The sequence below is a fragment of the Wolffia australiana genome, chromosome 2 (assembly GCF_029677425.1).
Source record: "Wolffia australiana isolate 7733 chromosome 2, ASM2967742v1".
NCBI classification, from domain to species: domain Eukaryota; kingdom Viridiplantae; phylum Streptophyta; class Magnoliopsida; order Alismatales; family Araceae; genus Wolffia; species Wolffia australiana.
In genome coordinates, this window is record NC_135836.1 from 7,642,981 (window position 1) to 7,657,980 (window position 15,000).

Below are 15,000 nucleotides of genomic sequence, written 5' to 3' on the forward strand. Positions count from 1 at the left end.
CTATTGGATCAATCGGTTCCCCCATCGCAAGTTCTTTCAGAACCTACCTCTACATTATGTAAACATAACTTCCCCCCCGGGGAATGAGTTCAATTCTATGGTTCCATCCCGGTTCCTTATAATAGCATTTCCATGTCCCAAACAGCGTTACTTAAAGCAAGGCGCTTGCGCTTTTCTTATTACTTGTTCGTTTATTCTCTTCTCTATTAAACTAACCACCTGAGCCAATCTCGATAAAAAAAAATGCATTCTATTGTTATTCAAAAATTACTGAGTACGAACGCACATCTGGGCCGTCGGGTAGCTGCTCATCATTTCAAAGTCTATATCTGTGGTTCAAGAAATGGAATTGCTATTCTCGATTCAGACAAGACACTGATTTGTTTACGAAACGCTTGTCATTTTATAGGATCTCCCATTCGTCAAAAAGGCCGTTCCTTCTTTTTAAAGACCCATCATTTATTTAAAGATGAGATAATAGAACAAATGGCGACGAACTGTATCAATGATTCTCAATGGAGGATCGGGAGTTTTTTGACCAATTGTTCAAGTCAAAAAAAAATCCGTTCGAGAAACAAGAAGATAAATTTCGGGTCGAACCAACAACCAGATTGTGTAGTTATTATGGATGCAGATAGAAAGTCTTCGGTCATACTGGAAGCTGATCGATCACAAATACCTATTGCATCTTCAGTGGATTCTACGATCCCATTGGGATCCTATAAAAAAATAACTTATCCCATTCCAGCGAATGATCCTATACAGTTCGTATATCTATTTCGTAATTCGATCACGAAAACAGTTCTTCTTGAACGGGGAAGGTTATCTGACTTTCAGATAAAGACTGCGGGAGAAGAAACAACTCATCGATCGACCTTTTCTAAGAAGAATTGGTTTTAGTCGATCGGTCGACTGGTCAAATACCCATCAAACTACAGCTTCAAAGCCTAAGCGCTCGTAAACTCGCTTCTGCTCCTAAACTCGCACCTAAAGTAGCTTCTGCTCATAAATCGCTCCCGCTCGTAAACTCGTTTTTTTATGGATTGAACAAGAATTGTACTAGGGCTGGGTTGGATGAAGCCGGCTGATATAGCTTTTCAACAACGAGTGATTCCATTGACCGGTACAAAGGCAGATAGGCTATGGAGGCGCGAGTGAGCGGGAGCGGGAGCGGGTAGGCTGTTCTTGTCTCTAGGAAGCTGAACGAAAACCACCTCAGCAAACAGTGAGACTAGGTGTTCGGCTAGCTCTTGACTTGATACGGAATCCACTTATGGTTTGGTAAGCTTCCACTCTACCACGACCTTACTGATAAACCATTTCGAGTCCCCTTAGGCGCGAAAGCGGGAGCGAGAGCGTGGGTAGTGTTGTCAGTGTTTTTATAAGCGGATTAAGACATGGTCAAGTGCTATCGATCGGCGGTAAGATGGTCCTGGAAGGTGATGCTATCCGCATTCTTCGGGCAGCTTCTTTACCTTCGGTAACTTATCTTTCAGATAACGTTTCATCTGAAGAACTGAGGTTCTGAGTTTACTTCACAGAACCTGAGGTGAGGTTACGAAGTTCTTGCAGAACCTCTCAGAGGCGCGAGTGAGCGGCGCGACGGCGCGACTTTAGGAGCGTGCGAATTTATGATATGAGCGGAGCGAAGAAGCGACGGCGTGACTTTAGGAGCAAAGAACGTGATGCTAATATAATAAGTAAGAAATCACTTTTTTTCGGTGATTTATCCGCAACTGGAGCCGATTAAATTCTGTTGTGATAATAAAAACCCACAGGAAAGTCAAAGTCAAGTTTCAACCCAACCATTATATAAATAGTGTTGTGAAGCAAGGCGCGGAAGCGGTGAATATATTAAGATTCAGACGCGAGTGAGCGAGCGTCATATGCTAATAGATGAGTTCTTTCAGAACCTCTCACGAAAGCATTAGATGCTGAAACATTCCTAGGACATGTGTATAAGATGGGCATTCATTTACTTTTGTTGAGGTTCTGAAAGAAGGTTCCACTCGGTTTGTAGAAGGTTCAGCATGAACTGCAAGAAGGAAGGTTACGAAGTAAAGTATCCGCTTCGTCGCTTCTGCTCATAAATCGCTCGTCGCTGAGCGGATTGAAAAAAAAAGACTAGTCATTATTTCGCTCCCTTCTGCTCCGCTCCGTCGCGCCTTTTTCGGTATGCGTTGCGAACACTTATCCGCTGGATAACGTTTTATGTTAAAAATAACATAACCTTCTCTGGAGAAGCAAAAATAGAAGGGATAGAGCAGATGGTCCAACTACAGAACTTCTTCTTTTTCATTACTTCCATGGTCGTGCCTCGTGGCACGGCAGCACCCGTACTATTGAAATGGTTCGTCAGTAGAGATGTTCCCACAGGTGCCCCTTTTTCCAATGGTACGTTAATTCCTATTCTTATCCCTGAATTCCCTTTTTTAGTCTATCTACATTCAAGGAAATTCATACACTCCATGGACGGAGCTAAAAGTGGAGTGTTGATCAGAGCAAGTTGCCATATTCTATTACCAGACATAATTTGGAGAAGCTCATCCGCTAGAAATGCTTTATTTTGTTTCGTTCCCGTTCCTCATTTCCGTCTTATCGAATCCATGGGGGACTTGTCATATTTAGAATCTTTCTGCGGTGTGCTCCGTTTACTATTCTTTCGTACTTTCTTCTCTTTACCACGCGATAGGTCAGCGAAGCGTGAGTGTGCGCAGAGCGCCCGTACTACCTGCCTAACCCTTCGGCCTAACGGGAATGAGCAACGACGAAATGACAAGAAACCCGGGCACCCCCATATAGAAAGAAGAGTAGAAAGTTTTGGGCCTTCCGCTTTACCCGTCCCCTCTTCGTCGGGGAGTGCGAGTTGGGGGGGTGTGCCGCAAGAAATAGGGCTTGAAGCGCTACGCGCCTTACCAACGAGCCGACTGCTGATGGCTGTTGGTCACGACTACTACCAAAAAGTTAACATGAAGATTCATATTTCACATGGAGGAGTGTGCATCTTTATCTTGGGTGTTCTTCTGTCGTGCGACCCGGTGGCTTATGTGCGACCTGTGGCCCACGCCTCCTATTTGTTCAGGGCGGGCGGCGTGAACTCTGATTCGATCCGGGTATTCAATCCCGACGCTGAGATGCTCAGTTGACTCCTTAACCTTGATAGGAAGATGGCTTATTCCAAAATTAGTGCTAAAGGTTACGAAGTATTGGATGAACTAATGCGAATGGGTGTAAGCCTCGCTGCTCGGAAACACCCAGTGCTGACCACACTGAGAGACACGAAAGCGCAGGTAATGCCAGTTGGCGAAGTGGCGTTAAGCATCCCTAGCGGTACCGAGAGGTCGTGATGATATTATCTATGTTCGTACCGCTCCTCGTGGAGTAGATCCCGCATCCAACCAACCCTTTTTACCAGGGAACGGGATAATTCCCACTCCCGCTGGCAGGCCAGCCGGGCCATGAGCGCGATGGGAATGGGCTTCCCAAAAAGCCAGCCCGGGCCGGGGTCAGCATAGAATGAAGGGGACGGCCCTAGTTGCCAAAGAAAGCGGGTTGCTTGCGGGCGGATAAAAGCGGACGTGGGGCGACGGAGCGGGGCGCAGCGTAACTAGGAGAGCCATTTGGGTGAGACAGAATGGGCGGGCACGAGCGGTCTGGTGTCCGAGCCGATTGGTCAGACGACGACTACTGCACTTTTTTTTATAGTATTAGCCTCCCGGAATGGAATGGGATGGAATAGAAAGAACGCGAAGTTGGATCGGTTTTCTTTGGGGGTGGGGGCTTCTTCACAAGCTTATCTCCGCCCCGTTTCCTGTCCGTCTCGACTGGCAGCAGCAGGTCTCCCCATCTCTCCTCAACTTCCCCCGGTCTTTGACCCGAGCTGTATGAGGCAGAAACGCGTCCCACGTACGGTTCGGAGGCCGAGCCCCACCCCAGCAGTAATGGTGCGGCTTAGGTCAACTAATACGAATAAGATACAGTTCACTCAACGATTGCCCTTGGGTTCCGAACTCCATATGGGGAAGGAGCGTTGTTGTTTGCGAAGTCTCGATCATTTACATGGACCCACTTCTCATTCCATTTGTGGGAATTTGATGATTTATAAACCGTCCCTAACGAACGATCGGTTCATGTTTGAGCATGATGAATCACTTCGTGCCGACCTCTTGCCAATACTTCGTACCTCATCTGAGAATGGAAAACTGGAGCATTTTCTGCATCGGCGGATGAAGAATCGCGAACATAAGAATTTCTGGTTTCCCATGTTCCCAGAAAAAAGATACTTTTATTCCATTCGAGAAACGACGAGCACGACTGAAGTGGCTATACATACAAATCCATTTACGGATCTATATGCTCCAATTGGAACTGGAAGTTCCAGAACTGGCGGCTGGTATACCACCATAATGAAACTGCCTTTTATTTTTAGTATTCGGATAGGATTTCTGTTGGCTTCATCGGGAGGCTCGCGTAGTTTGTTACGTCAGCTCCTAAAGGATAAGTTGCATTGGAGTCGATAAAGTTCCGTGGAGTTAATAATTGCATAAAAGGAGTAAAAGTAGTGGCTGCGATGCGAAATCCATAAATGGTTATGCCATTTTGGGCTTTGTTCTAACCGATTCCTCGGCTAGCGGCATTCCTGATCTTCTTTATGTGTATTCTAGCCCATATGCTTGAGGGTATCTTAATATCATAGGTTACGAAGTAAAAGCGCTTCCCAGGATCGGACGGTCTCCAGCTAGCGAGCGGCTCAATTCGCTTCGCCCCTTCTGCTCGTCGCGCCTTCGGAACTCGATCTATGCTACTAACAGTGCGCTTTGTCAGGTAAGGCGCGGAAGCGGTTCATATATTAAGATGAAGACGCGACGAGCGGGTTCTGCAATCACGAAGTTAATACACAAGCCCATAGCATTGCGCGGGGTCCGTGGGTTGGCAACACGGCCAGTTGAGAGAGGTTCTGAGGTTACGAAGAAAGAACGATGCGCTAGTGAAGCAATGATTTTAGAACCGGTTCCGATTGGAGAAGTTCTTGCAGAACCAAAGGAAGGCGCGAGGAGCGTGAAGATTAAGATGAAGACGAGCGTGAAGATGAAGATGAAGACGCGACGAGCGGGGATTTTAATCAGAAGTAAGGTTCTGTTCTTCGCTTCGCCCCTTCGGTTACCTAAAGTCGCGCCTTGCTTGCGTAGTGGACCGGTAACCGTTTAGCTGAGATCCATTCTAGCGCGCTAGGAGCGGTATGCAATAGTTGCTTTGTGGCAGGCAAGGTTCAGCATGAATGAAGCCCATAGCAAATAATTTAATAAAAACATGGATTTACTTCGTAACGTGATTGGCCGCTCCCTTCTGCTCCCGCTCGTAAACGCTCCGTCGCGCCTTTGGCTCGAATAGAGCTAAATAATTTGGAAAGCCAATGATCAAACTAAAACTCATCCGCCGAAGAATTAGAATCTGGAGATGCATCAGAAGAATCGTTTGCATAGGTTATGTTTTAACATAATAAAAGTAAGAACAAGGCGCGTAGCGCTAGAATAACCTAAGCCCATGGGCTTGGAAGAGTAGGGTCAGTGAGGTCACGTTACGAAGTCAATGAACAGCGAATGAAGAAACGAAGAAACGTTCTGAGGCGCGAGTGAGCGTTTAGGAGCGAAGTCAATGAAGATTCATCAACGATGAATCAACGTTCGACGGCGCGACGCGCTTAGGAGCGGAGGAATGAATCAACGATGAATGAGGCGCGGAAGCGGTTCATATATGAGGATGAAGACGAGCGTGAAGATTAAGATGAAGACGCGAGTGAGCGAGCGTTTACGAGCGTTTACGATGAAGGTTCCGACGGCGCGACGAGCGACTTCAGGAGCAGAAGGGAGCGAAGCGACGGAGCAAAAGGCGCGGAAGCGGGGAAGATTAAGATGAAGACGCGACTGATGGAGCGTCAAAGAAAAGATGAATGATTTTCTTTACTTTGACTTTATAACGTTTATTTAATTTCTTGAAGCTCCTAAACGCTCGCTCACTCGCGTCTTCATCTTCACGCTCCATCAGTCGCGTCTTCATCTTCATCTTCACGCTCGTCTTCATCTTAATATTCACCGCTTCCGCGCCTTATGAAATAAACTTATCTTGAAGATAACCTCATTCATCTTTTGCTCGTCGCTTCTTCGCTCCTAAAGTCGCGCCTTTGAAGGTTGTAACCCGGACCGAAGGTGCTGGCTACCAGTAAGGAAGCCGGGCGAAGTTACGGGCCCGCGGAGCGGCTTGATTGTGGTAGTCATTGCGAACATCTCTCCTCTTCTATTAGCGTAGCGTTACTTCTGATTAAAATCCCCGCTCGTCGCGTCTTCATCTTAATCTGAACGCTCCTCGCGCCTCATATATTCACCGCTTCCGCGCCTTAGGCGCTTAGGAGCGATTTATGAGCAGAAGCGACGGAGCGAAGGGGCGAAGCGAATAAACGTTCTAAAGAAAGTCAAAGTCAAGAAATAAAGAACTCTTTCTTAGTTTCACGCTGGCCTTCGTTTTTAGTAAGCGTATATAAGCAGCTGTTTAGTGTATAAGCAATTCTTTAGTGGCTCGGCCCCTCAGTGTAAATGGCGGTGGAGGTTGAAGAAGATGATGTTACGCGGCGTTCAGAACCAGCCGTCGAAGTGAATGAATTAGAAGGAACGAAGAAGTAAGGAAATGAGACGTGAACTATTTCATAAACAGATCCTCCCCTCCACACCAATCACGAGTTTTTTTCCATTCCTATCGTATATCGTCGTCACGCCCTTAATTATAGGTTTTGAAAAAGACTTTTCATGTCATTCCCATTTAGGTCCGATTCGGATCCCTCCGTTGTTTCCCTTTCCTCCCGAACCTTTTCCTCGAAATGATAAAGAAGATGGTACATTCGAATTGTATTATTTAAGTGCTTATTGCTTGCCAAAGATCCTACTTCTACAATTGGTAGGTCACCGGGTTATTCAAATAAGTCGTGTTTTCCGTGGTTTTCCCATGTTACAACTTCCGTACCAATTCGATCGATCCGGAATGGATCGGTTAAACATTCCATTAGGGAGTCCGGTCTTTACTCTTCTGTGTGGTATTCATTCTCGTTCGGCTCTTGGAATCATATCCAGTTGGAACAGCTCGCAAAATCCAACCACTTCACCTACTTCATTGCCCCCAACCGTTTCCCGTACTTCTATTGAAACAGAATGGTTTCATGTTCTTTCATCGATTGGTTATTCCTCTCCGTTCGTATCTCCTTCTCCAATTTCGGTCTCGATTAGTTCACAAGATTGAATGGCCATTCTTGCTCGATTCGATTGTTTTAAAAGAATGTTGAGTGGATGGGTATGTAAGTTATGTAAACATAACCTGGGAGGTTCAGCATCTGAAAGAAAGAAGGAAGGTTTCAGAACCTACAGCTTTCGATTCATCTTCTTCTTGTTTGAATAATTGGACGTTGAACCCATTTCATATGATGGGCTTCGCCCCCTTGGCGCTGCTCCGCTATGCGCTATTCATGCTGTAGAGAAGACTTTATGGAACCGTGCTTTCTTTTGCTTGCTTTTCACCGCTGAAGGTGATGCCAATCACTGCTAACCGCTTCTGGTCCCAAAGATTCGAGCTTGCTATTTTCGTTAGTAACTTATCTTAGACCAGTGACCTAACTCTTTAGTTTAGTGCCAGCAACGCTTAGCTTAACGCTCCCGCTTTCGCGCCTCAATGATTGAGTTTACTTCCCCATCTAGCTACTCGTCGGTTAGGGGGTAGGTCCAGGTGGGGAAGTTATAGATACCTTTACTTCGTAACCTTCGTAACCTTCGTCAAAACCCGCTCGTAAACTCGCTTTTGCTAACGCGCCTTTCGGTTCGGCGCTTAGGAGCGTTTAGGAGCAGAAGGGGCGAGTGAGCGGGTTACGAAGTCAAAGAAAGAAAGAAAGGCGCGACGGATAGGAGCAGAAGACGAGCAAAAGGCGCGTAGCGAGTACCTTTACTTCGTAACCTTTCCCTTCTGCGGTTATGTATAGAAAGAAAGATAGAAAGAAAACTAGGTATAGTTTTTCTCCTAGTGCTCAAGGCGCGTAGCGAGTAAAGAGGTTATGTTATTTTCAATACCTGGGCTCTCGTAGGTTATCTGATTTCAGATAACCAACTTGACCAACTAAGTGTGTTATTTTGCTCCTAAAATCGCGCCTTGGTTCCGAAGGCGCGACGGAGCAAAAGGCGCGAAGTTTACGAGCGGGAGCGAGGAGGTTCTGAGGTTTTATCCAGCGTTGATTCATCGTAACCTCAGTGACTTCGTAACCTTTTATGTTATTCTGATTTATTTCATAACTTTATTTATTTAATTGACTTCGTAACCTTCGCTCCGTCGCTTCGCTCCCGCTCCCGCTCACTCGCGCCTTACTGGAGAAGCTTACTTGTCTCTTATAGTTCAAACAAAGGCTTTATCTGTCTTTTGTTTCATTGTTGTTTCGTCTGGTTCAATACGCTTATCCCAGTTAGTTTGACGGGCGCGCCAGAAGCTTCTCAAGCTTAAGCATTGACTTTGACTTCGCTACGCGCCTTAGTCTTGGGGCGTGGGATCCGCTCAAGGATACACCCACCGTGTAGGTATATATCTCATTCGTCCTGACTTCTTGCAGAACCTTTCTCCGCTCCCGCTCGTAAACTTCGCGCCTTCTCAACCAGCCCGCCCGATCGATCTTGTAAGATCGGCGAATGATTAGGCGCTTAGGAGCGAAGTTGTCGGAACGAATCGTTTGCTTTATCGAACAAAGCTTTATTAGGAGGTCGTCGGTTGGTCCCCTATTTTCAACCATTACAACTGGCGTCGACTAGCTTTGCGATACGGACGGACACGAAGAAGAACGCAGGCAGCGGAAATGCAAAAGAGAAGAGCAAAGATTCCCGACCCAAGTTATTGACTCAACCTCAAATCTGTTGAATTATGCAAACATAACCTCAGCCACTAGTGTGAAGGCGCGGAAGCGGGGAAGATTAAGATGAAGACGCGACTGATGGAGCGGAGAAAGCTTATGCTCAGTCAAGTGAGGCGCGGAAGCGGGGAAGATTAAGATGAAGACGCGAGTGAGCGAGCGGAGTAACGTAACAGGATTCTTGAATGTACCATCTTCAAATCTCGGGATCCAGAGTTTTTCGAGAAAAGGTCCATCCTTCAATATCATGATTGGGTCGACCAGGCCAGATCATGAGTTAAATATCATGATCGGGTCGACCAGGCCCGTAAGTGAATAGAAAATCGAAAACGTACATTGTTGTTCCAGCGGAAATACTTGGAATAATTCTACCACTTCTACTAGGAGTAGCCTTTTTAGTGCTAGCTGAACGTAAAGTCATGGCTTTTGTGCAACGTCGAAAGGGTCCTGATGTAGTGGGATTGTTCGGATTGTTACAACCTCTAGCAGATGGTTCGAAATTGATTCTAAAAGAACCTATTTCACCAAGTAGTGCTAATTTCTCCCTTTTTAGAATGGCTCCAGTGGCTACATTTATGTTAAGTCTGGTCGCTCGGGCCGTTGTACCTTTTGATTATGGTATGGTATTGTCAGATCCGAACATAGGGCTACTTTATTTGTTTGCCATATCTTCGCTAGGTGTTTATGGAATTATTACAGCAGGTCGGTCTAGTAATTAGGGGGGCGGCCGTTCGGTCGCCTATGATACTAGGACCAATTGGTCAAAAATAGGTTTGTGCCGCAGGTGTTGAACGATCTACTCTACACAGGTGTGGGCTTACGGGGCTAGGGTGATTTACTTATGTAAACATAACCTTTCTTTCATTCTTGGTCGGTAACTTTTCCGGGCCGGGATCGAGAAGTGGAAGTAAGAAAAAAGAGATGTTTCTCTTCGCACCTCAGATCAAGAGGAAAGATAGCTTGTCAAGCTGGCAACTATATAATAGCTGTCTTTTAACCGGCTGTTCTTCTTTGTTTGTCAACGCTATTAAGGACCTATTTCCTACTTGACTTATTTCAAAATTTAAATGGGTTATTCACAAAATAAAAGGCGCGAGTTTTTACGAGCGGGAGCGATGAAGATAAATCAGAACCCGCTCGTAAACTCGCGCCCGCTCGCTCGTCTTCATCTTAATCTGAACGCTCGTCTGAATCTGAACGCTCGTCTGAATCTTCATCTTCACCGCTTCCGCGCCTACTTTTCTTTTTTTTAGTAGGCGCTTGCGGAGCGAAGAAGCGACGGAGCGAAGGTTATGTTATTTTTCACATAAAACGTTCTGCAAGGCGCGAGTGAGCGGGAGCAGAAGAGTTTACGAGCGGGTTACGAAGTAAAGATGAATCAACGATGAAACGTTACGAAGTCAAAGGTTATGTTATTTTGAACATAAGAAGTCAAAACGTTATCCAGCGGATAAACGATGAAACGAAGAACTAATCAACGTTCTGCAAGGCGCGACTCCAGGAGCAGAAGCGAGGAGCGGCGCGACGAGCAAAAAAGAAGTCAATGAAGATTAAGATGAAGGCGCGGAAGCGGTGAATATATTAAGATTCAGGCGCGGAAGCGGTGAATATATTAAGATTCAGGCGCGGAAGCGGTGAATATATTAATCTGAAGGCGCGGAAGCGGTGAATATATTAAGATTCAGGCGCGGAAGCGGTGAATATATTAAGATGAAGGCGCTTAGGAGCGTTCAGATTCAGGCGAGCGTGAATATATTAAGATGAAGGCGAGCGTGAAGATGAAGATGAAGGCGCGAATTTATGAGCAGAAGCGACGGAGCGAAGAATGTTACGAAGTCAATTCAGATTCATCAGAAGAAAGAAAATAAAAGTGCTTGCGATAAGAGAGCGTCGGTGCTCCGCCTTCATTCTACTACGCTACCGGTTACGAAGTAACTTAGCTCGACGGCGCGACTTTAGGAGCGGGCTTGTCCCTACATAGAAGAACCGCTGTTCCCTGATAAGGTATAACCTTTAGCTCCCCGGGGCCGCTTCGTACCACTGATAGACTACTTAAGATTCAATTCAAAAGGCGCTACTTAGTTTCGTTTGTCATTGTCTGTCAACTAAACAAGCCCTACCCTGCTAATCCTTAAATCTGAGGAGCATGCCGAAAAAGGATGGTCCCCTTTTCATTCTTTCCGTTCAGGTTCTGAAAGAAAGTACCTTACCCCCCATCATGGTGAACCTCTCCTTGTGATCGGGATGAGGTAGATGCCTCCCAGCCGGGGGGCGGATCGAATCGGAGTTTCCTTAGGTAGCCACCGACCTACAGTTATCCTTAAACTTAAGTGCTTGGTGGAGAAGAAGCGAACAAAGGTACGCTCGCTTGCTGTCTTGTTCTCTGCCGCGGACTGGGATCGCTCGCCAGCTAGGCCCTATAGAATTAAGTTGGAGCAACACATTGTATGAGAACATATTACCCATCTTTGGGGACAAGGGGCGGAACGACCTCTCGATCTACTTACTGCTACGGGCTCGTCTAGGCGTTCCCTGTTGCTCAGATCTCCCCTACGCCTAGGACGTTGTCTGGGCCAAGAGCCATAGTTAGTTGCTGTTTTGGTTGTTTTTTTTTATCGTTGTTGATACCGGCAAGACCCAGCCAGATGATGTCTGCTGGTTGGTAGTGAGAGGACTCTTAGTACCCGAAAAAAAAAGGGGCGCTGGTGAAAAAACAATCATTTTCTTTAGTTCAGATGCTGAACCTTAGCAGCGGGAAAGGAGTCTATCTATCTGCCTAGCTTTGGTAGATTTCCCTCAACGCAATCCACAAACTGAAATTCCACGAATCCCGTCGGTGGATAAGTCCGACGACTCAGCAGCAGTGCGGAATTGAGTTTCTCGTCCGGTGGATCTGATCTATAGTTAGGGGGCAATACATACCAAAAGGTTCGAAGCTCCTAAAGTCGCACGTCGCGCGTCGCTTTTGCTCACTCGCGCCTAAAAACATTAGCGAAGCGGCGGGAAGAAGTTAACCTCTTGAAGAACCTTAGTCGGGATGCATAGGGAACCTACGAGCACGGAAGAACGTGGGTACCGTGATTAGCATCACCTCAGAACCTGCTCCATCTAAAATACAAAACAATAGGGACAGCCGGAAAAGTCGTTTCGTATCTTGAATAAAGTAGGTTGGATCAGGCGGAGGTCTCGTCTCAGAATCCGATATTCACTTCGGCATATCGCACCCCAGTCCCAACACAAGATCCATCATATCTTAAGTCCGGGATTGGACGTCGTCCTGTGTACAGTGAAGAGGTTTCGAAGAAAAGGTCCGGGCTATTGTTAGTGCTACAAGCAGCTTCAAAGCCGGAGCGTGCGAGGTTCTTTATTTCATTTCTTTCAGCTCCATTCAGATTCATCTTCATCGCTCCCGCTCACTCGCGCCTGCTCATAAGCACCTAAACGCTCGCTCACTCGCGTCTTCATCCTCATATATGAACCGCTTCCGCGCCTTGCTCATAAATTCGCCCCCGCTCGTAAACTCGCGCCTTGCAGAATTATCCGTGATTGGCATCACCTTTAGCTAAGACTCGGTAGTCCAACGTCCAAGAGCTGCTAGTAGAAGATAGGCATGCCCTTCTAATTCAAAGTCCTTCACTGCCCCGCCTACGTGATTTATTCTATTGCAGCCGGGCTGAGTTCCAACTCAGCTAAGTTGCTCTTGAGGAAAAGCAGCGTTCGGTATCAAGTGATTAGCATCACCTTACTTTGCTCGTGTAATCATTGTTGTAACTCAGAACACTCGGATCGAGCTAGTTGCGACCAATGAAGAGTACTACCCAGCATTCCAACCCAACTTTCTTGTAGAACCTAAAGCTTTAGCTTATGCTTTTGGCTTTGTAGCAGCAAGCCAGCCTAGCCTGTGCCAGATCTTCGCACCATCTGCGGAGCCCTTTTCTAATCCAAAGTATTAGACCTTGTTTCAATCTTCTTTTTAGTATAGTCTCTTTTTTATTTCATTTAAAGATGGTTGGCCTATCTGTCTATTTATCTGTCTGGATGATAGAGAGGTTATCCAGCGGATAAATGAAAGAAACGAAGTAAAAGTTCGGGCCCGTCTGAGTTTCTTTCAGAACCTACCCCCAAGGCGCTTGCGGATAGCTCCGATTAGTCATCTTTACTCCGCTCCGTCGCGCCGTCGCGCCTAAAGACAAGGAGTACTCGAAGTTCGTCGGCATGGATTACATTACCAAAAAGAATGAGATCGGGTTACGAAAAGTCTTGGAAATCGATCGCTCCGCGCCTTCTTCATCTTAATCTGAATTGACTTCGTAACATGAATCTTAATCTGAATTGACTTCTTAGCAGATTCATCTTCATTTCTTGCTCCCGCTCCCGCTCACTCGCGCCTTCATCTTAATATTCACCGCTTCCGCGCCTTCATCTTAATATTCACCGCTTCCGCGCCTTCATCTTAATATTCACCGCTTCCGCGCCTTCATCTTAATCTTCACGCTCCGTCGCGCCTGTGATTCCGCTTTACTTGAACTACCCTCTAATCTTACTTCCCTCTAAACCATTATATATCCGGATATCCAGTATGATTATATCCTTTGGCTCTAATCTAGCCAGCAAGGGAGTACTGTATACCAACACATATATCAATACCTATCAAGATATGAATCCCTATAAGGATAAGGTTTCAGTCTTATTTCCTATAAGGTCAACTGTGTGTTAGTGATTATTATCCTAATATCCAGTATGATTATAACCTTTGGCTCTAGTGTAGCCAGCAAGGGAGTACAGTATACCAGAACATATCTCAATACCCAAACAACAAAACAGTATTATACCTTTTAAGGTGAATGTATTATTCTCTATAAGGGTCACTTGTGTGTGTGTGTGTGGCCAAGCCCCAGCTTGCTTGTAGTCGGCATTCCTAACCGGTAGCGTACTTCGTACCTTTATTATAGCATAGCTAGCTTTTTCTTTCAGCAAAAAAAGCTTATCTCTTTGTTTGGATGGAGCAACTTTACTTCGTAACCTGGATGAAGATTATGTTTACATAACAACGTTATCCAGCGGAGAAATCAGAACCTTGTGAGCAAGATGTCGATTTGGTCTGTCGTCCTCCTCATTATAGTCCTCCTAGAATCAATAGCATTTCGTCGGAATACATCCTGTCTTTTCACCTTTGTAGTCCTATGCATAGTCAGTACTATAGCCCCAATCATGGCTACTAATAAAATCAGACTAGGAACCAAAAACCGGACGGAATAGTAGGTATAAAGTAAATTGCCCAATGTTTCCAAATTAGTCCAACTTCGTACCTTTCCGGCATAAACTGTATATCTCAGAGAGGTCGTATTTCTGTGGGTTGGTAGTAATGGAATGGTTTCATTATCTAAAATGAAGAACATTTCCCACCAAAGGATCAGTCCAATAATACCACTCACTGGTAAATAGCGCAATACTTCTTCGTGAGTCTCCGCTATTTGAATATTGAACATCATAACCACGAATAGGAATGAAGCGGCAATAGCTCCTATATGAACTACTGGGGAGATCATAGCGGAGAAGTCGAGACCTAACAAAATAAGTAAACCTGAAGTGTTGCGAAAGACTGGGATGGGAAACGAAACGGAATGTACCGGATTTTTAGCACGTACAACCATCAAACCAGAGACCAAAGCAGGGCTCGACAAAACAGAAAGTATCATTCTTTGAGAACCTTTCCTGAAATGGAACTTGAATGCTTCTGCAAGAAGACGCATTCAAGTCGATCTATTACGACCAGCGCGGTTGTTCGTATTTCATTTTTTTCTTCCAAGCCAAGCTCTAAAAGAAAGCACTCACTGAATGACTTACGGAGTCTCAAATCTCTCTCGACGCCGATAAATTTTTATGTATGTGTCCGGGTCAATCAGAGGTTCGGCTTGCTTCTCCCCCACCCTTTTTAGCGTTCTGGGGTAATAAGTACCCATCCGGATGGAGGGGGGCGAAAGAAGCGTCGAAGGTTTATCCAGTTTTCATACATAGAAAAGAAGCTCGGTTTTCATCTTCATTGACTTCGTAACCCGCTCGTTCGCCCC

The 15,000-nt window shown here is 45.8% G+C and overlaps 2 protein-coding genes and 1 pseudogene across 2 annotated transcripts in view; all 3 read left to right on the forward strand.

Moving 5' to 3' along the window:
* The window catches only part of LOC144716684 (small ribosomal subunit protein uS2m-like), a 1,628-nt gene extending 728 nt beyond the window's left edge, over nt 1–900 (forward strand). Inside the window, exon 1 of the mRNA XM_078591888.1 lies at nt 1–900. This exon is cut by the window's left edge and continues 728 nt beyond it. Within this exon, the coding sequence (XP_078448014.1) occupies nt 244–900 (657 nt within the window). The 5' untranslated portion in view covers nt 1–243.
* Nucleotides 901–3,724: 2,824 nt separating this feature from the next.
* Nucleotides 3,725–6,986, forward strand: LOC144716682 (cytochrome c biogenesis CcmF C-terminal-like mitochondrial protein pseudogene; annotated as a pseudogene).
* Nucleotides 6,987–9,227: 2,241 nt separating this feature from the next.
* Nucleotides 9,228–13,397, forward strand: LOC144716685 (NADH dehydrogenase family protein). Its single transcript, XM_078591889.1, has one exon. It carries the CDS (start codon nt 9,349–9,351, stop codon nt 9,646–9,648), a length of 300 nt encoding a protein of 99 aa, XP_078448015.1. The 5' UTR covers nt 9,228–9,348; the 3' UTR covers nt 9,649–13,397.
* Nucleotides 13,398–15,000: the final 1,603 nt, after the last annotated feature.

What these genes read in the sequence shown, in the direction of transcription:
- LOC144716685 (XM_078591889.1), top strand. Translation starts at nt 9,349, where the DNA reads ATGGCTTTTGTGCAACGTCGAAAGGGTCCTGATGTAGTGGGATTGTTC.